The sequence below is a fragment of the Hippichthys cyanospilos genome, chromosome 7 (assembly GCF_059441005.1).
Source record: "Hippichthys cyanospilos isolate Australia breed blue-spotted pipefish chromosome 7, RoL_Hcya_1.0, whole genome shotgun sequence".
In the NCBI taxonomy this organism is placed as follows: Eukaryota; Metazoa; Chordata; class Actinopteri; order Syngnathiformes; family Syngnathidae; genus Hippichthys; species Hippichthys cyanospilos.
In genome coordinates, this window is record NC_142375.1 from 20,667,923 (window position 1) to 20,690,549 (window position 22,627).

General features: G+C 39.2%; 1 protein-coding gene across 5 annotated transcripts in view; it reads right to left on the reverse strand.

The window, feature by feature from the left end:
- lef1 (lymphoid enhancer-binding factor 1) overlaps positions 1 to 22,627 on the reverse strand; it is a 69,552-nt gene that overhangs the window by 41,452 nt on the left and 5,473 nt on the right. For 4 of the 5 annotated variants that reach the window (XM_088419985.1, XM_088419983.1, XM_088419987.1 and 1 more), the window contains exons 2-4: positions 20,293 to 21,153; positions 18,554 to 18,611; positions 14,777 to 14,901 (exon numbers count right to left, since the gene is read on the reverse strand). In XM_088419985.1, coding sequence (XP_088276111.1) covers positions 14,777 to 14,901; positions 18,554 to 18,611; positions 20,293 to 20,490 — 381 coding nt within the window. In that variant the 5' untranslated portion in view covers positions 20,491 to 21,153. Of the gene's footprint in view, positions 1 to 14,776; positions 14,902 to 18,553; positions 18,612 to 20,292; positions 21,672 to 22,627 lie in introns of those variants that run through there. The other variant, XM_088419984.1, reaches the window with a different exon arrangement.

A 22,627-nucleotide genomic window follows, 5' to 3' on the forward strand; every position in this document is an offset into this window, starting at 1 on the left:
GTAATATTTTAAATGCTTTGGTTAGAGCTGGGGTCACCAACCACCAGTTCACAGCCCAGTACCAATCAAGGTATCAACTGGTACATGAAAGATATTTTATTTTGAACCTTTTATTTGGAAAACAGGCTGGATTCTCTTGGATTTCATTTGGTCACCTGAGTGCCAAAATTTCCCTCATTAAGAGGTAAAATGAGTAAGAAACAGTTGTCTTTGGAAAGGGGAAAAGGCCCTGTCAAGAGACAGGTGACGAGTCTACAACTTCGAAGAAAAAGAAAGCTTTTAACACTCAGTACCAGGGGTCCTACTTGAAATAATGATTTCTCGTGGTAAGGAAGCGCTAGAAACCCCAGCAAGGAATGGATCCTCGACTGATTCGTTAACAAACAAGCTGAATCTAGCATAAGACGACCTCACGAATGATGGCGGCCTTAAATGTATGTTTCACATTTTATGTGCATTTTACATTCATCGATGATAAAACCGCCAAGCGTTGATCTACCCCCCTTTGGTCCACGATAACATCCTGAAGTCTTGAGCTGTCCCTGCTGATAAAAAGATCAGGGACCCCTGGGTTAGAGCACCAGAAGATTAAACGGCCCCCGAATTTGGGAATAGGTGAATTGCGAAAAGTGGCGGTTCACCGTAATTTCTTCGTAACCGCGATTGATTTCAGCCTCGGAGAGGGGGGGGGGAGATGATGGCTAACAACCCCCACCCTCTCTTTTGCAAAAGAACACCCCTCCCCTGCCTCTCCGGCACTCGCTCGCACAGCCAAGACTCTCCATCTAGTAGGAGGCAGGAGGCTTTGAAGAGATCAAAGCCAAGGCCGGGAGCAGTTGCGCGCCCTGGGAATACGGCAGAGAGGCTTTCTGCTCCTCAGCCCTATTTTCTAGCGTCATGTCGGATTGCAGCTGTATTGCATTTCGCCAGTTTTCTTAATGCTCTTGGTTTTGACTTTGACATCGGTGCAACCCCCCCCCGCACCCCACCTTGGTTGCTTCAAAAACAAGGAGAGGAAGAAGAGGAGGTGAAGAGGGGGAGAAAAAAAAAAAACGAGCGAGGAAGAAAGTGAGATCCGCCGAGTGATTCGTATTTTCGCAACTCCGTAATTGGCCGGTTCAAAAGGGGAGGGAGGGAGGGAGGGGTGTGCGACATTTGTTTTCAATTGCGCCGACGATATAAAAGGAGCGACAAACTTTTATGGGGTTCCCGAAAAATTGAAGACAGGCTTCTTCTTTTCTTTCTTCCCCCGCGCAGTCAAAGGGGAAGGCTTTTTTTTTTCATTTTTATGGGCCAGACCACACAAAATGACGCGACAGTAGAGAACTTGCCTCTTTTGTCCTACCACAGCACTGTGCGGCATGGTCTCCCCACCACGTGTCTTCCATTCCTAAATGTTCTACTGCCAGCTGTTCAAGCAGCATATTGCTGTGCATTATATATATATATATATATATATGATATTTTTAAATGATTTTTTGCTGTACAACTCATGGCAGCTGTTTATCCCGTGTGCATTTTTTTTGCATTCCTTTGATCTTTACATCAAAGGCATTTGACATCAAAGGGAAAGCATTGAAAGAAGGCATCAGGGAGCTGAAAATTCACCCAGATGGTGACATCCATCATGCTGTATGTGTTATGCTAATAAAGAGTTAACACTACGTCGTTTGCTGTATTGTAATATTAACATAGCATTTTTCTTTTCAGATATTGATCTGTGTACTTTGTTTATCCTTAAAAAAGTAATAACAATAATAAAATAAAATGAAATTTTCCTAACCCCAGTATTTTCACTCCACTTTCTACCAGTTGAATTAAGTAATCGGGCCCGATTTTCCATCACATGATCGAGATATGGATAGTCAAAAATATATAACAATAATAATAACAACAACAACAACAACAACAATAATAATAATAATAATAATAATAATAATAATAATTATTATTGTTATTTATCTCATTTTTAATCTATAATGTTACGCTTTTGGTATGCTGATTATATGCTTGCTTATATTGTAATCAATATTTTTTTGGAATATGAATTAAGACGCGCAATCCACCATTTTTTTCATCGAGCTCTTGAGGCAGCCATTTTGCCTATTGCTGAAAATGACATTAGATTTGTTCAGACGACCCACTTAATAACCAATCACTGCTCATCGAATGTCACATGACTCTGAAAACAGGTGAGGCGTGATGGGTCGTGACCTGATATTTTTCGTCATTTCCCGTCGACAGTAAGTGGCAAAATGGCCGCCCCCAGATGGAGAAAAATGGTCAGATTTTGCTGATTAAAAAAATCAACAATTGCAATTGACGCTTAAACATATTTTTGTATTTATTTTCTTAACTTGACTTCCCCTTTATTGTGTTAAAGTGTTTTGATGATTAGCGCCACAAAAAGAAAATAAAGCCCGAGCTTGAACCTTCCTTCCAACGAACAGCTTGCCCCCCGTCTTTGGACTGTAACTATGCAGGTCTGCTTAACCAACCTCCTACACAGGGGACCATTAATATTTCAGCGCTGTCAGATACATGCGTGCACCCACAGCAGAAAGAAATAATGAGCTTCTGAAAAACTACGAAACAGCAAAGAGGAGGAGGAAAGGGGACGAGGAGGGGATGAAGAGCGCTGACCATCTAACTTCACGCCACAGAGCGGCTATTGATCAGAAGCGCTCGCTTCTTCTTCGCCCCACGAACAAAGTCCACTCTGTTGATGCGTCGGCCGATTCGGGACGCAGCCGGCGGCGTTTGCGCCCATGTTTCACTCCTGTGGTCTCATTGTCGACTACCCCAAAAGTGCGGCCCGCCGCGTGCCTCAATGGTGACTATTCATCTTTTTACTCGCTTGATTGGCGGGATGAGGGAATGGTGAGTTTAAATGCTTGCGGCTACGCTCAACCTGCATGGTTTATTTGTAGGATGAGCAGATTTTCAAAATTAAAGACAGGGGCACAATGATTTTGCTGAAAAAATTATGGAACTGTATGTTATAATAAATAGTGCTAAAAATAGCGATACGCTCACCGATCCGCACTTTTTTACTCAGTCCTGCCGTTGTGCCAATGCAGTAAAATTCACGTCTTTTAAAATAGTAATAACAATAATAAATCATAAAATTCTGGTCAAAAACGTTTTTTTATGGAGAGGAGCTGACACACTTGAATAATGCTTCACTAATATCAGCCAATGGAGCACTGTAGTGCTAACTGTGACCATTGGATGGCAGTGTTTCCGCACTTACAACACAGCTGTTACCTGCATGCAAGTGTAACTGAAGAATGGAAGTCAATCTTTCGATGGCAGCACCCATATTTGCATAGACATAGCACACAATATTCTGTTGGCCTTGAAAGGTGAGTGAAAATGCTAAAAATACTGCTTCTCGAAAGCTTTCCTTTTCAAATAATGCTTGGCACTGAAAGATTCAAAGTTCAGAGTTAAGAATGAATGTCAAATTGCAGTTGAATAAAGTTTGACTCTTTTGCTGTATTGGTTTGTTTTTATTCCTTGTGCCTTGTACCCCCGTGCACACCCGATACGGAAATTTCCAAAAACTTCGGCTTCTCTACGTGGCTATCGTAACTTTTTTCCCCAAAAATCTTGTTTATAAAACTGAAAATAAACTGACACAACAAACCACACGCTCCCACATTGGAAACGTCCCACCAGAAACTCTCATTTGGTCTGACTAGCTTTTTCTTAGACAGGAAACAGGAAGTAGATTTACTTCAGGTATGAAACGTGTATATGAAAGATGTTAAAAGAAATTCGACACCTCATTTCTTTTTTCATTGTTTTTTTTTTAATCATATATCGCTTTAACAACTGTGTGATCGAGATACACGGGACATGACTCCGGATTCGGACCTTCATAAAGGTGAGACGAAGACTCAGGACACGCGGCTCAAACGTCGGTACTATCCCTGCTAATCCTATTAGTGCGGTTAGCGTGGCATGTTCTCATTCAATGCTCCGCAGATACCAATCACTTTGAGAAGAGCCCCTTTCTCATCAACTGGTATTTTCCTGACCGTGTAAAAATATGTAGCAATACTCCATGGCTGTTCAGGATTATCAAGACCGACACAGAGGTACGAATTTGCTGTCGGCTATTTTCCTTCATCGGAGGTTGTCTCAGAGTTATAACAGACCGGGAGACTCTGTTACATATTAGGAAGTCACACTAGAGCCTCTAAAACAGAACAGGGGAATTAGGGACACGCTTGGCAAGGCCCTTCATCTGACCCTGGAGATCAGTACCAGGCTGCATGTGCAGAGTGAAGTCCTCTGAGCAGGTGTGGCCCGATTGACCTGGTGGCTGACTGACTGACTCCTAGCGCCGGATTGGGTTAAGCCGCATCCGATCTGGCGGTGAGGACGGCTGTCGTCTCCGAGCCACGCCCCGGAACAAAACCACTGACTCGGTTCAAGTCTGCGTCTTCTTATCACGGTGGACGTACCGAAAGCTCTCATTAACACGTTTTATGAGCTAGTTCATGTTTGCCGTCTAATTTTCAAGATGGTGCCGCAGGTTTTTGATGTGTATATCAGCTGCAGCCTCCCTGCAATTTGTTTGCTGTTAAGCATTGGTCAGATGTGACAAGACTGGGTAATTGTATTGATTGCTATTGACGGCTTAGAGTCCAGAATTTAGAGTAAATACACTCCATGTTTATGTTAATGTTTGTAAATCTTTTCCGGTGATATAGTGTTGCCTCACTACTTCAGTAATTGCGGCTTAAATCTATTGTGGATTTTCTTTATGATCATAAGTTTTTCTACTTCTGGTTTTCATCCCAAAAATTTCCCCCTTTTGAGTCAGGACAGTCAAAAGATGGCAATTTAATTATTGAAAAATAAATTACAACCTCTATGATTTCCATTTATGATCATATCTATTGCAAGTTTTTCAAAGCGATTTTTAATTATATTTTTCCTCCTTCCAAACAGATTTCTTTGGATATTTTGGGAAGATAACCCTATGCCCCCAAGTATCATCTGATACACTGCATTCTACTGGCCTGCAGGTTGAACTATGAATCAACAGCACTCAGAAATAAATCACGATCCATTTATATTGTCAGAAACCGCACTCGAACCTTGACTTCTGTTTCTCATATTAAAAAACGAGGCGCTCGCAGTACGGCCGTACGCCGAGCTCCATTTCACCGCATGAAAGGCTCAGATAAGGTGATTGCAACCACATGGTGTTGTTACCGCCATCCATATGGCGCGAGTGTGTAGTGGAAGCCAGGGCGTTAATGGCGCTGTTTCGAAAAACTGCTGAGCTGCGGCGGCACTACAAAGGCTTTGAAAAGGGCCCGGTATTTCTTGTGCGTGAGGTCCCCTTGGCGCAACGCACATCTTACGCTGCTCGGTAAAAAGCTGCACTGCAGATGACATCAATGTCACCGGGACTCGCTCGCCTCACTGAGATCATTGAGCCGAAGACCAACTTAGGAGCCGCGATCACGTGCGATCCAGCTGCTTCTCGAAGCATACCAAAGACCTTTGGACGCTGCCCTCCAGTAGGGGCTCTTAATCTTTCCGTGTCCAGGGACCCAGAGCCAATTAACTGTTATAACCATGTTTAATGCCACAGGAATGAAAAATATGCCCATTTTTGAGAAGAAAATAACAAATACAGTGGACCCCCAGGTTACGGCGTCCCTGGCTTACGTTTTTTTGACGAAGTGGAAGTTTTTTCGTCCCCTCTTTACGGCATTTTTTCCGTGTTACGGCTTCAACACTTCCAATATTCAAACTTGGCGAGTCGCACCACGCTCATACGTCACTAAAATGCTGGTCTGCTATTTGTCAATGTCAAGTTTGTAAGTTAAATGCTAAAAACAGTATTTTGTCAGTATTGATTGGCGCATGTGTCCATGGTAGTATGGAAAAAAAAAAACAAATACCTTCTGCCTTTGGGAATTAAGTGGGATATACCTTGAACCGATTGACAGCCAATCACAGGGCACACAGAGACAAACTGCCATTCACAATCACGAACACACCTGCTTCTTCAGTCATCTTTACAAAGAACAATGACGCATTTTGGCATTATCATATTTTTCCGAGCTCAAACCGTATACTTATATTACACTCAAGTTTAAAAAAGGAATTTCAAAAATTAATTCCCGCATTAGATTATTTATTCTGTAAAATATCCATTTATTCTGGAAAAATACGATTATATATGATCCAAAACTACTTCTAAAAAAGGTCTCTATTCCACAAGTTATAATTACATAAAAAGGAAGATTTATGACAATACGCCACAATCATGTCAGAGCTTTTAATTGGTCCAAAAGTAAGGTAGGAGGGGTAATAATTACATCTTTTGTTTCTTTTATTGACGCGCCACTACAAGACACTAAATATCCATCAATATTTTTCATACCCCAAACTACAGATTATGGATTCCTGATACTCTAAATCACAGGTGTGGAACTCCAGTCCTGGAGGGCCGGTATCCTACATGTTTTCAAACCTTTTCCCTCAAAAACACCTGATTCAAATGATTGGGATCATTTTGAAGCTCCTGCAATTCTTGCTAATGAGCTCATCATTTGAATCAGGTGTGTTGGGGAAAGAAAACCGGAAAACATGCAGGATGCCGGCCCTCGAGGACTGGAATTCCACACCAATGATGATGTCAGAGCATATGAAATTGGAGCTTCCAAACTTTTGACTTTTGTGAATTTTTATATTCGAGTGGCGTGACAAAAAAGAAAAACGTGGCACAAGTGTGGAACTCCAGTCCTTGAGGGCCGGTATCCTACATGTTTTCAAACTATTTCCCTCAAAAACACCTGATTCAAATGATTGGGATCGTTTTAAAGCTCTTGCAGAGCCTGCTAATGAGCTAATCATTTGAATCAGGTGTGTTGGGGAAAGAAAACCTGAAAACATGCAGGATGCCGGCCCTCGAGGACTGGAGTTCCACACCTATGGATTAAAGAATTGGTAAATAGCGTGATTTCGGTGAAATTTTGTTGACATGTCGTCACAAATGACGCGTGCGTGGTGTGACAAAAAAGAAAAACGTGGCACAAGTGTGGAACTCCAGTCCTTGAGGGCCGGTATCCTACATGTTTTCAAATCTTTTCCTCTAAATGGATCTTTCTTTCTATTGAATCTTTTTCAATCTTTCATTTGATCTTTTAGTCCTCTCCCCTTTCTGACCGAGCACTTGCTATCTTGTGCGGTAATAATTAACAACGGCATGAGTGCAACCAACTCATTTCCATGATTGACCATCTTTCAGACCCTGCGGACCGTAAAAATCTTTTTTTTTTTGAGCGTCTCTCCTAAGTACATTCAGCGTGTACATGGACGCTTGCTGGTAAACAGTGTTTTCAATATCCCAATAACAGGGATCTTCCACAGTAGCGCTGAGGGCATAAGCAGAGGACACCCGAGCGGTCCTACAAAATCCCGTTAGGTAAGCCCGGGTTAGTGATTCCACGCTGCGAGACGCCGCCTGTCTAGATCCGTCACGTTCCCGCTACATCAAAAAGAAACGCGCGGGCACCGAAAACCCCGTGCCCCCTCCTAAAACACTCCATCTTGCTTGCCACAAGGATCTGAAATTGAGCATTCATGAGGCCAAAGAGAGAGAGACAGCTAAAGGGTGGCCCGGGGCAAGCATTTGGTTGCTTTTCCATAATATGGTTTGGGACCGTAAACCTTGATGTGGCGTGCGGGTTTGTGGACAGAGTGGCGATTGTCTGCGCGGATTCCAACAGGACGACGTTGGTCTTGCCGGTAATAGCGCCGGTCGTGAAAAACTGCATCGCACAGGTGTCTTGCTGGATTGAGACTTCAAATCAGGGGTGTGCAACTCATTGCTGGTATCCTTCATGTTTTGGAGGTTTCCTTCCACCAGCACACGATTAAAATGATCAATTCATCAAGAAGAATCATGATCATTTGAATTAGGTGTGTTGGAAGAAGGAAACTTCCCACCCCTGCTTTAACCCTTGTCCTTTGTCCAATCAATTGATCTTTATATCAAAGGTATTTCACAATAACGCGTTAAATTATTGAAGGAAGCCACAAGGGAGCTGAAATTTCACCCGGATTGTGACATGTCAAAGTTCAGCATGGCACGACCACTTTGTTTTCACACTAGTGTGCAATCCCTTGACTAAAATACCACATATTCCCTTCATGTTTATATCTAAAGGCATTTCACATCAAAGAGGAAAGCTTTGAACAAGGACATGCGGCAGCTGAAATTTCACCCAGATGGTGCTGTGTCAAAATTTTAACATGGTACGACCACTTAGTAATCACACTACCATCCCTTGGCTAAAATACCGCATGATGTTTACATCAATGGCATTTCACATCAAAGGGAAAGCATTGAACGAAGACACTAGGGAGCTGAAATTTCACCCAGATAGTGACGTGTCCAAATTTTAACATGGTACGACCACTTGGTAATCACACTACCATCCCTTGGCTAAAATACTGCATGATGTTTACATCAATGGCATTTCACATCAAAGGGAAAGCATTGAACGAACCCACTAGGGAGCTGAAATTTCACCCAGATGGTGAGAACATATCAAAATTTCAACATGCCGCGATTATTTCGCTATCACAAGAGTGTGTGATTTCCTGGCTAAAATACTGCGAGAACGATGTGAAAGAAAAGGATCCAAAAATAGTCCGAATACTGCACAATCTTTTGATCTTTACATCAAAGGCATTTCACATCAAAGAGAAAGCACCGAAAGAAGACATGAGAAAGCTGAAATTTTACCCAGATGATGACATAAGGTCAACGCTCAAAATGGTACGACCACATACAGCAGTTATCACACTACGAGGAGTCTGCAATCGCTTAGCGAAAATACAGCAAAAATGACTTGGAAGAAAATGTCCAAAAATGGTCAAAATACCACATGAGGGTTAAGATACACTTCCTGTCCTGTGGCACACTTGGGCGAAGAGTGTTTATGGCCTACAGCGTGCTCTGTTATACAATTACGATCACCATGTGAAACACAAAAAAATGTAGTGTAGTGAACCCTCGAGCAATTGGATTAACTTCACTTAGCAATACAAGTCTGGTACAAAGAAATTTTGGTCCAGTCCAGATGGACGTCACCTGCACGTCAAACCAAAAAGCTGGCTTCCGCTTCTTTTTTTCAAAGCCTAACCGTCCGCGGTTTTATGCAGCAGAGCCAAGACATGACGGCGGCAGGCTATTCCTGGAATAGATCCATTGCGCCGGCTTTATTTAGAATCCGTCATTTTGAAAACCCGATTTAGAATCTGGGCGACTCAGACCGACATCCTCATCAAAGCCGCCAACGAGTCAGATCCCGTCACGACATCCTGAAGGGTTTGGCCGGTTGACATTTACTCAAAACGCCGCACGCGTCATTTGTGACGACATGTCAACAAAATTTCACCGAAATCACGCTATTTACCAATTCTTTAATCCATAGGTGTGGAACTCCAGTCCTCGAGGGCCGGCATCCTGCATGTTTTCCAGTTTTCTTTCCCCAACACACCTGATTCAAATGATTAGCTCATTAGCAGGCTCTGCAAGAGCTTTAAAATAATCCCGATCATTTGAATCAGGTGTTTTTGAGGGAAAAGGTTTGAAAACATGTAGGATACCGGCCCTCGAGGACTGGAGTTCCACACCTGTGCCACGTTTTTCTTTTTTGTCACGCCACTCGAATATAAAAATTCACAAAAGTCAAAAGTTTGGAAACTCCAATTTCATATGCTCTGACATCATCATAGGTGTGGAATTCCAGTCCTCGAGGGCCGGCATCCTGCATGTTTTCCAGTTTTCTTTCCCCAACACACCTGATTCAAATGATTAGCTCATTAGCAGGCTCTGCAAGAGCTTTAAAATGATCCCGATCATTTGAATCAGGTGTTTTTGAGGGAAAAGATTTGAAAACATGTAGGATACCGGCCCTCAAGGACTGGAGTTCCACACCTGTGCCACGTTTTTCTTTTTTGTCACGCCACTCGAATATAAAAATTCACAAAAGTCAAAAGTTTGGAAACTCCAATTTCATATGCTCTGACATCATCATAGGTGTGGAATTCCAGTCCTCGAGGGCCGGCATCCTGCATGTTTTCCGGTTTTCTTTCCCCAACACACCTGATTCAAACGATTAGCTCATTAGCAGGCTCTGCAAGAGCTTTAAAATGATCCCGATCATTTGAATCAGGTGTTTTTGAGGGAAAAGATTTGAAAACATGTAGGATACCGGCCCTCGAGGACTGGAGTTCCACACCTGTGCCACGTTTTTCTTTTTTGTCACGCCACTCGAATATAAAAATTCACAAAAGTCAAAAGTGTGGAAACTCCAATTTCATATGCTCTGACATCATCATAGGTGTGGAATTCCAGTCCTCGAGGGCCGGCATCCTGCATGTTTTCCGGTTTTCTTTCCCCAACACACCTGATTCAAATGATTAGCTCATTAGCAGGCTCTGCAAGAGCTTTAAAACGATCCCAATCATTTGAATCAGGTGTTTTTGAGGGAAAAGATTTGAAAACATGTAGGATACCGGCCCTCAAGGACTGGAGTTCCACACCTGTGCTTTAATCCGTTGTTGATTCATCTGATAATTAATTGATTAATCAATTTTGACATCTCTAGAATCTGTACAGCCGTATAAATGATTGAAAGACTATTAAGTTTCAGCTATTTTCAGCCACTTCTTGAACATAATATTTGGAAAAAAAACAAATAAGTAGTTGGGGTTCATGTGTGGAATTCTTAAAATATTGCGATATATACTGTATGTGATATTAAAATTAATCAGTGGGCTTGAAATAGCTGCTCCGAACAGCATATATATCGCAGCGGCCCAGCGGGAATTCACCAGAGCGTCCAGATTACTCACTCCAGGCCCGCTGTCAAGCAAATTCATACAGTATACAACAATATCATTCGAAAGGAAAAAAAAAAAGAAAAGAGAAATACTGAGGGACAAAAATAACTGCACACCATTTTTATCATATCTCAATTGTGGCTCATGTGACCAAAGAAAATTGAAATTGTGTCACTTGAAGCATGCGATCGAAATCTAGCCTTAGAGGATTTCTGGTCAGGATTTGAGAGCCGCGTGTGAAATTACGTGACCAAAATGTATATAGCGGCGCTTGTTTAATTAAACGCAGATAATTGCTCGCCAATATCACCAAGTTGAAACTCGGATATACTCGGCATACGCACGTATTTTTAAAATGCAGCACTCAGCACGAGCTATCCCAAAAATGAGAGCACTGAGAACAGTTTAAATCTTCAAATTTTAGTTTGATACTTAAAATAAATAAATATATGAATGAATAAATACATACATAAATATAAATAAATAAATTACGAAAAATATATGTAAAATATTTATTTTCCAGTTTTACTTGGACCGAGGAAAAATACTAATAAAATTTGCTGAAAATTCTAAAAAAGATTTGGTAAAAAATGACTTTTTTTTTGCTTTTGTTTCTATTTTTTTCTATTTTGTTTTTGTTAAAAAAATAAATACACAAAATTATTATTATCATTATTTTTTGACTGGTACGATTTAAAAAGGAGGAATAGATTTGTTAAAAAAAATAAAATTTGAATTAAAATGTTTTTTTTTTTGCTTTTGTTCCTTTTTTTTGAATTATTCAGTTAAAAATAAATACAGGACATTTATGTATTATTTTAACTTATCCAATTTAAAAAGAACAAAACTAGAAAGATAAACAGTGATGTAAACCCGCAATTGATATGGCCAAAAATTAAAAGTTGAATATGAACGAGAATTTTTCTTTTTTTGTTGTTGCTTTTTTAAACTTTTCTTAAGAATACATAAAATAATTTTTTTGACTGATCTGATTTTAAAGAATGAAAACTAGCAAGAAAAATAGCGGCATAAACCTGCAATAGATATGGTCAAAAATAAGTTTGAATTTCTTAAGAGTGCATAAAATAATTTTTTGACTGATCTGATTTTAAAGGATGAAAACTAGCAAGAAAAATAGCGGCATAAACCTGCAATAGATATGGTCAAAAATAAGTTTGAATTTCATTTATTTATTATTTATTATTTATTATTTATTATTTATTATTTATTATTTATTATTTATTGTTTGTTTATTAATGAATAAATACTTAAAACCTCTCTATTTAAAAAAAAAAAAGATTTAAAAGGAACAAGACTGCAAAGAAAATTAGCGAGGTAAACCCGTTGTTAAAATGTTATGGTCATAAATGAAAATCCTCAATAACCATAAGCGCCATGTAAGCGGGGTGGGGGGGGCAATACAATGCTTCCAACTATGTTTGAGTAAAGAAATCAGTTAGTCGGCTTTTGCAGAAAAGGCGTTTACGCGTGTCAAGAAAAAAAAATGAATAAAAAGAAAGCCACATCAAAATCTGCTGACGATCATGGGCTCCCGACAGCTCTGTCATGGCCGGACGGCATGTGTGCAGGAATGTCACGGTGAATGGAAATCAATCCGAAGCGACTGTGACGGGGGTTCGGAGCTGAGGAACGAAAGAAAGAAGGAGCCTTTGATGTGTGTGAAAACTGATCCCGGGCCCGCAGATGTAGCGCGCCGGCCCTCCATCGTCTGAGACAAAGGCGTTCAAAAATGACTACTGTTTTATTCAAGATGGCTCCAAGAGAGGGAGATTGAGGGGAGAAGAAGAAGGGCGGTAAATGAAAACAACGATTTAAACAAAAAAAATTGGCAGTGAGCGCGTGCAGTCTGGGCCTCGTAAAAATACGTCTGCTGGGGAAGGTAATTTCCTCTGGTGGCTCTCCAAGCGGACCTCCTCGAGCGCTTCCAAGCCATCGGAGACGTGAAGAATTTGGCTAGCGTGTGGCTAGAGTCATGTTTAGTATTTTTTTTTAAAGTCGTTTTTTTACATAGATTGTCAAATGAATTTTGACGCGGTTGAGTCTTAAGAGATTGCGCTGCTTAGCTGCCACCAGCAGAGGCGCTGTTGATTCATATCCACGACTTTGAAGTTTGAAGAAGAAAATAACATGAACTAGAGATAAATTGTTTCATATTATCTTTTTTTGTGGCGCAGGGGAACTGTTTTACTAATGAACATCTATATCAAATCTGTATTAACTGTGGAAAAAAATCACAACTTTATAATGATAACTACCAAGACCAAGTGTTGGTATGGGGCCGATGAATAGCCTTTTTTCATAGCCTTTTTTTTCAAGGTATTGATACTAGAAATGGCAGGTATTCACAATTTTGAACTAGAAATTACAAAAAAAAAAAAAGAAGTAGAAAACTGACATAGTTTCATGAAATTATAAGAAAAATGTTACATTGAAATAGGCTATTTGTTCTTTAAAAGGATCTGTTATTGTTTTTTGGGGCTATATTTTGGTATCAATACTTGGTATTGTTGACTACTCAAGACAAATAAAACAAATAAACATGAAAACGTTTATATTGCATTTATAAAAATCCCAAGATACAAAGAAAAGCAACATTAGTAAGTAAAACATCTTAAAAATCTTAAAAGACGGCGCAAGTCTGATTCCAATTCCAAAAAAACTAATCAACCCTCGACAAAAAACAAAACGTTAGACCGGAAATCAAAATTCATTGGGCAAATTCTATCATACAAAAACCATCATAAAACCAGGACCCCCTGAAAATGCGAACTATGAACCTCCGCACCAGTTAATAATAATAAAATGTAAAAAGAATGAAGAAATACAGACATGCAATTCATTGTGTCGTGATAGGTCTCGGCTGGTATACGGAGACGCGTGTGGACATAACAGCATTAGTGCGGACAGCTGCGAGGGGGACACAGGAAGCCGCCACTGACGGACCTGCAGCTGGCCTGATTTTTCGGCCATTACGGAGGAAAAGAGGGGGCGACCCACGCACACAACCGTACTATTTTTTCGTTTCATCTCTGGATAATTGGGATATTTAAATTTCGGACTCGGTTTCAATTTAGGGAGCTCTTTGTTTTCTTTCATAACATGCTAAAGGAAAGAACACCCTCAAAATTGTTGCCTTTTTATTAATCAAAAGTAAAAGGTGTTTTGTTTTTCCGTTTAAAAAAAAATTGAGTGCACTACTTGGCTATGGCCAGCAGAGGCACTGTTTCGCTAATAGACTAGATTCGCTAATAAAGTTGCATATATGTTTACGTCTGGAGTTTTATTCTATACCATTTACTCAATTTATTGGTTGTATTTATTTGATATGCACTAATTAGAGCAGCGCTCTGTTTTGTTGTATACCAGCTATACAATAAGAAAGACATTCTAAATTCCCAAATTAAAAAAAAAACATCTGAAAAAGTTACACTCTCTTTGCCTATTTATGTTATTTCGATTGTCTGACACTAAATATATAAACAAAATATATGAATAATGGCAAGTCAAAAAGCAAGTACATGCAAGTGCATCCAAATACATTTGAATGATCACGTATTTACTTAAAAATGTCTTTTTTTCTAAAAATGTGTATTTAATATTATTCTTTTCTATTATTAATATTATTCGTGGCCACTGTGACACTATGCACAGTTTGAATATTAATAGTGCTTGAATAAAGTAAATACAACTAATCTGTGCCATATTGCTTACTGTACTGTACAGTACAGTAATTGGATTAAAAGAATTATGCAATTCTTTTGCTTACCACTAGAGGGAGACTACTGGAATATAAATTCAGTTTTCCGCAAAAATTCAAATTTACGAGGATGCACCTGTATACAGAGGAAGTAATTAGGCTGGTACTGACCGTTCTGGGCATGGGCGGCGAGAGCGAGCCATTGCTCATGTAGGAGTCGTTCATGTTGCCCATCATGATGTAGCTGGGGTAGCTCGGGTACGCGTGGCCTTTGCTGTACAAGTCCTGATGTTTCACTGATTCCAAAAAAAAAAACACAGTTGAATATCATGTAACATTGTGAAAATAATTTCTTATTGTACCAAAGTACAATTTTAGATATTGCTACTTAAGTTTGTTAATTCTATTTCAGGCAACTTTGAGGTTTACTCCACAGCAGGGAATAAATAAACGTGTACCGTTTAGGGCTAAAACAAGTCCACAAGTAATTCAAGTATCTCGGTTAAAAAAAAAAAAAAAAGTAAAAATAAATAGATAATAAAGCAACAACTGTTAATACTCAGAAATTTAATAGAGTTAACAAAAAAACAACTTAATTACGCTAACATTATGTACCAATGGCTCAGGCATCTAGCATAAATTAGCTGTTAGCTAGCAGCACTTGAGCAGTTGCCGTTCCTACTGATCACTTTTTCACAAAACACGCTTACACAGTTTTTGCAAGCTTTTGCAAAGATGTGCAGAAAAAAAATAAGCTTTGTCATTGGCACTTGGATTTTTTTTTCAGTTTTAGACTAACTTGTAACCTGTATAAATGCTGTAAAAAGTAGATAAGTTGTTGAAAGTTGATTTATATTGCTTTGATTTTTCTTTTGTTAACGTTAATAACGATATAGTTCGAGGTATACGTTTTGAATTTTTATAGAAAAACAAATTCATTGCCGTTTCCTGACTTCTCCCAATATCAGCATTGGTATCGGAAGAAAACCAGTCCGTTCCTTGTAGATAAGTAACTTAAAAATACTTGCTAGCTGAGCGGTCATGTGACTAGACGGCTCTTTTTTATTGGTGCAACGGAGTCCCTCGCGGCTACATTGACTTGAAGCGTAAAGTTCTTTTGGACAAAACTAAATACATTTATCCCCAAAGTTACTTGTTACTCTTCTTTCAATGAATCACAGCGAATAATAATATCACTTTAACCGGCGGCACATTTGGCCTTGGCCTTTTGTCCGCGGCCTCACACCGGACTCGGACTAAATTGTATTACGCGCAGGAACAATGGAGCCCCTCTGTGCCAATTAGCACCAATTAGAAGAACATACAGAGTGTGTCAAAACAGGAGACGGCCCAACTGTTCCTCTATGACCCGACAAGAAGAACGGGGGGAGGAGGAGGCGGCGCTTTGTACCAGAGGACTCAATTCAGCGCCGCTCGCCACTCGACTGCGTAATAAAGCCGGGGGCGGGTGCGGGGGTGTGTTTGTGGTATTTAGCCCGATGGCGACGTAGATCTTGTTGTGAAGAAAGCCAGTGTTTGGTTTGATACAAGCAATGGGGGCGTCCTGAAAGGGGAACAAAGGGGAGGCACGCTCCGCCTCGAAGGCCCCGCCGAGCGGAGGTCGCGTCGCCGCGTGTGACCCCGACGCCGCGTTTATTGCGGACGACGCGTGACGGCCGCCAAATACGGAATCGGGGCCGCGCAATCGAGAGATATTTGAGAATAATGTTACTTGAAGACAGCGCGGCGCACTAGTGGTTAGCGCGGTTGCCTCACAGTGCGTCGGTTCCGGGTTCAGGTATCACCTACGGCCTACCTTTCTCGAGTTTGGCTTTTTTTACTGTTGTTATTTGTACGTTTTTGTTCATTTTAACATTTTTGCGATATTTTGTCTATTCTTTTTGATTTTTGCATCAAAAGCATTGAAAGAAGACACCAGGGAGCTGAAATTTCACCAAGATACCGAGACCATGTCAAACACGGCACCGCCACCTAATTATCACACTACCTGTAGAGCGCCATCTCTTGGTTATAATACATTAAGAATGATGTGGAAGATAACCCAAAAATTGTCAAAAGAGTACACAGGAGTTAAACATTTGCATGTTTGACTGCTCAAGTTGATTTGAGATCAGGTGTGGAAAAATAATTCATGTGCCATTCAAAAACTCTCTGTTCAATCAGAAAAAATACAAACAAGAAGCATTTCTTCATTAGCTAAATTAGCATTATCGTTAACCGAAATTGTGGGAACAGGATGTCATGTTAGCATGAAAGTCGAGGAAACTCTAGTAGCAACGACACGCAAAATGTTTTTTTCTTCTGTATATCTTTATGTCTTTTGAAAAAAAAAAAAAACTATTTCGCGTGGTGAAATCTTCTCCTCAATGTCTAATCAGGTAAAAACAAAAATATACTCACTGTAGTCATTTATTAGTTAATTTAGCAAGATTTTTAGCTTGCAACATTAGCTAAATTGTGGTAACATAATGTTGTTAGCATAAACATACATTTTACATATATCCATGTGTGTATTGAAAGGCCATAAAAGAAGAAAACTATTTTTTGTGGTGAGTTTTTTTTTGGCAAAGCATCTCTGTCCTGGTTGCTCAGCAAAAAAGGCGGAATTTTTTTCTCTTTGTTTAATTAGTAAACAAACATAGATATGTATTTCTTTTTCATTCATTAGCAATATTGTTAGCATGAACTATTAGCAATGTGGGAACATGTTTTTGTCAGCATAGTAGTTGAGCAAACACTAGCTGGGAGTGCTACTAGGTGAAGGTTTTTTTTTTGTTTTTTTTTGGCTGGGGGTCATGTTAGATACCTGTAAAACAAACATTTGTCTCAGGATTAGAAAAATCGGACTTTTGGGGCCATGGTGAGGCCCCGATGTTGTAACGTAGCAATAGCGTAGCATTTCTGTCCTTGATGCTCAGTATCTTACACTTGAATAAAAAAAGTCAATGCAAATTATTATTATTATTATTATTATTATTATTCCCATCACGGTTGCTCAATACTGTAAACTTATGTTTTAGTTTTAACATTGTTTGTCCTTACTGTGAAGAGATTCTCTCCTGAAATCTTTGGCAATATTGTAATAAAAAATGTAATAAATAAGACAATTTATTTGTTTAGTTTTACAGTTGTTACTTATTTAGTTGTTTTCAGAAATACAATGTCAATAGTTTGTATATAATTCATTTGATTGATAAATTATTTTGATGTACAATTAATCTCTTTAAAAATATATATTTTTTTAACATATAATCACGTAAAAATGATATTAACTGTGCTGAAGGCTCAGTTGTTTTCTGAAGTGCAAAAAAACAAATTTCACCAATTACGGCTCAGTTTTTTTCTGGGTTTGGTCATGTGATATTTGCAAGCTGAGCTGTGATTGGTTGTCACCCTGAACTCATGTGATGTCATTTTTAGTTCACGGCAGAATGTATTTAAGTGGAATTATTAGTGCATAAAAAAACGTTAATTAATTTGACCAAAATCAATGTTTTACTGCTGAAAATGTTTAATTAAGTTTAGTTTCCCTTTTAGATATTTTCATACCTGTATTGGCGATTAGTCAGCATTCACTTTGTACACCATAAGTTATAAAAAGTGTGAAAAGTTTGATTTTATCATTATTTAAAGCAACCATGCTAGTTTTGTTCAATTTCAGGCATGAGTCCATTACTTTTTTGTGCCCATGCAATTTTGGATCAAATAATGCAACTTATTATTATTATTATTTTCAACTTTTGTACATGAGTGGTTGCAATTATTTGTTATGGAAACAAATGTCTTAAAACATTGACAAAAATTGTATTTAAGCAGTGCGACTCCATTATTTACAAGCATCCCAATACATTTTTCCCATTCCTGAAACAGGAAATAGAATGGAATTCTTTTTTTTTTGTTTGTTTGTTTTTTTACGTCACTACTCACCATCGTCGGGATGCTCTCTGTGCTTTTCGTGATACGAGTCTTGGGACTGTCTCGCCGCCTGAATGAAGAAGAAGCCAAAGGGAAAAAAAAAAAAAGGAAGAAATTGAATGGCGGCGAATCGATTGTGAGGGTCTTCAAACGCCGTTGGACACACGGGGCTGCTGATGTGGTCAGAAGACCGCGCAATAACATGGTCCAAGATGAATGTGCTTTTTTTTTTTTTTTTTTTCTTGGACTCTCAACAAGGCTCACACACACACGCACATTTTCAGACAAGCGTCTCCCACTTAATTAAGACGCTATGGCCTTGAGGGGTTTTGATAATTCACCTGTTTTTTTTTTTTCCCACTGGTTTTCATTCAAGCTTCCAATCGTCTATTAGATTGTTTTTCGAACAAATTGATTTTTTTTAAGCAGAATTAAATAAATGAACAGGTTTCATACAACCAGTTTCTGTCAAGGTTGAGGAGGAGACTACACACACACACACACACACACACACACATCATCATCATCATCATCGGGATGACTTCCAGCTGTGCAAGAGGTAACTCCGCGAGCATCCTAATTAACAGTCAGCCCACGTCGGCCCGGCGTCTCCCAACATTTCAGACAGGACAGGGGTCCCCAAATTTCATTAACACGGTGGCTAATGACAGAACAGCCCAAATAACTGCCTCCATTTTTAATTCTACCTCGATGCAAGTGTGTATGCCTGTGCAAAAAAAAAAAAAAAGCTTGTTTTTTGTGATGGTTAAAAATATACAAAAATGTACGTTTTGTAATAGTCTGAAATGAAATACATGTACTTAGGAAAAAAATATATATATTTATATATACATTCAGAAAATTCAGTTGAAATTATGTATATTTTAATTGAAGGAACATGGTCAAATGGGGACAACATTATTAAAATATTAAAAAGAAAATGTTGCAACTATTAAATGAGTATTTTTAAAGAAATGCTGAAAAACTTGGAAGTAATGTGACGAAAAGCAAACCTTTTAAATGTGTTCTTGCAATTATTGCAGTTTAAAAATGAAATGAGGTCACATTTAAATCTGCTTAATTCCAACTACTGCAGCAATTTTCAGCACTCACAATAACGTTGAACATTTAAGATTTATAACCGCTAATGATGCATGGTAAAATTGCTGACATTTATTAGTAGACCGTCGTAATTGACTGCTTTTCTTACCTAGAAAGTAACTGAATGTTTGAAAATATTTAAGGATGTTTTTATTATTTTATATGTTGTTTTTTTTACATTAATACTGTTGGATTATTCCTTATAATAAACAGAACTTGAACTGCCATACTAGCCATTTCCTACCATGGCCTTTTTATATTTTTACAATAGTGTGTTATTTTGATCTTCCCAAAAAGAAGATTAAAAAAAAAAAAAACTACAAATAAATGGCATAATGTTGTGTATGCAGGGTTGGACAATCTACGGTGCGAGGGCCTCAAAGTAACCCCGAGAGAGCATTTCATGGGTCCACCTTGCAAAACGCAACTGCTAGGAGAAAAAAAAAGTCTAAAAAAGAAAATTGCCCACTTATATAAAGAATACAGAATAATTTAAGATGATCAAAATTTAGTATGGATCTTTGGGGCATATTTTTCCGGTTTAAATGGAAGGATGATTTTTACATGAATGAAACAGATATAAATAAAATGTGGAGGCCTCCCCTGTGTTGGATTTTTTTTTTGTTTGTTTTAGGGGTCAAGTGACTCACATCGTGGCTGTTACTGTTGGGGCTTCCCTCGGACTCGTTGACCAGCGACGACTTGATATCGGCCAGGTCTCCCTCCTCCTCCGAGTGGCTGAGCTCGGCGAAGATCTGCTCCTTGTGCGGTTCCCCCTCGTCCTTGAACGGGATCATTTCGTCCGTGGCGCACAGCTCCGGGTCTCCTCCGCCTGACAACTGAGGCATGTCGTCTCGCCTCTTTTCGTTTTCTTTTTACACCCGCAATCCCCCCCTCTCCAAAAAAAGAACCCCCAAAATCTTGTGAAAAAAATCACAGTAAAGGAACTCCCGGTATAGGAGCCAAGTTGATGACCCCCCCCCGCGCAGAGGGGAAAACAAAAGCTCACAAACGTCCGCAAATCACCACTTTTCACTTAATGATTTATCCACATCAAAACGGAAAAAAAAAGTGCATGTGATCCTGATGGTTCCTGGCGGAGAAGTCAAAAAGAATGCGTGGATGTGCGCATCCAGTCCTTGGATTAAAAAAAAAAAAAGAAGAAGAATTCAAGGCAAAAGAAAGGTGATGTTAAACGCAAAACACGCAGACTCCATGGAGAAGACTTTCCCAGCGCTCCCGCAGCGTTTCCACGGTGTAATGTAACCGGTGTGTGTGAGCGTGTGTTGGTAATGGAGCTGCTCCCTCCTCCTTTTTTCCTCTTCCTCCTCCTCCTCCTCCTCCTCTCCAGTCAGCACTGATTGACACTCCCACTTTACTTCTCCCAAACAAATGGGCAGAGCACACAAGCCCACGCGTGGACTCCAGGCTCAAAACAAGCACGCGTGCTGATGGGGGCCGCTGCCGGAGGGGGCCCCGCTTTCCGTTATCGGGGGCCATTTCTGGGGGGACTGAAAAGGAAAACTCTCCAAATTTTGATGCACTTTTTAAATAAGTCCAAAACAAACGACTGAGGGGTTTTTACTGGATCAAAACGGTGACCGTTCCGGGTGCTCTTTGGACCCAGTGCCGGGTTTGCTATTTCACTCATTTGTGCTTACTATAATTATAATCTTATAACTCATTATGTTCAAATAACGAATCAATGGGGGAAACACTAGGAAGCTGAAATTTCCAACAGATGATTAAAACATGTAAAATTTCAAAATGCCACCATTCTGTCATTTCTATGCAGCTGGACATGGGAGATTTTGTATACAAAAATAATCATCGTCCAAATTTTGGACCATATAAAATCATGATAATTACAATTTTTGAGATGCATTTTAATAGGCCTTATTACGCTTATTTTCCTGTGATTTTTGCAAAATTACATTGAGCGGTGGTCAAACTATGTCAGCAAACAGAAAATTCTTTGTTGACTTGTGTTTCAACTCAAGACAGTAGGTGGCGGTAGAGACCAGTTAATGGCTATGTCTAAGGCTAATGGCTACAAAGACAGATCATAACATTTTTCTTTTTTTTTTTACATTTGAATGCATAGAACTGATGCCACTGAGCACTTTGAGTGGTTGAAGGGAAAAAATATTCATAAATAACTTTGAATTATTACGTCTTGAAAAGCACTTACAAAATTAGGAAAACGTCATGTGTATTGTTTGCAAAGTGTGTGCACAGGGGTTAAAGGGACAATGTGTAAGATTTCGTTTGGTGAGAACATATTTATTTGCAAGTTTTTGAAATGTAAAATTATTTAATTTCTTTCTTTTTAATGAAAAATGGTCTAAATTTTACACAGTGTCCCTTTAAGAGTGTAAATATTAAATTAGAACAAAACAAAAGTCTGTTTTTTATTCAGGACAAATCTGAGGCAATTTGTTTTCTTTTATTTTGAAAATACCACAAAATTCCTTGCCGCCGCACAACTTTGAATCACAACCCCAAAAAAATTGTTTTTTCCCATTTGGCTCAACTTGAATATGTCTTAGAAAAGAATCCCCCACACACAACCGACTTTTACTGGGCCAAAACTATCGTTTCTGTTAAAACAAAATTTAAGCCAATTCAAGTTGTTGTTTTTTTTAGATTTCCTGTGTCCATTGGTGGATTATTTATTAAATAGGGGAACTACATTTTTGGGAGTATTTATGAGTGTACATTATTCAAAAACTCCAGAAGATCAATCTTGTAAAAATCAATGTGTAAAATGGTCTGCCGTAAAATTGCATCATTAACCAAATACACTGGCTTGAGGATTTGACCAAGCATGTTGGGTCACTATTTTGATCCAGTAAAAACTACTCAGTGATTTCTTGTTTTATTTCAAAACGTTGATCAAACAGAGGATCGGGGGGCCAATTTAGGCATCGACCATTTTCAGTATTTTGACAAATAAACATCACAAAAATGCAAATAGTTTTTCGA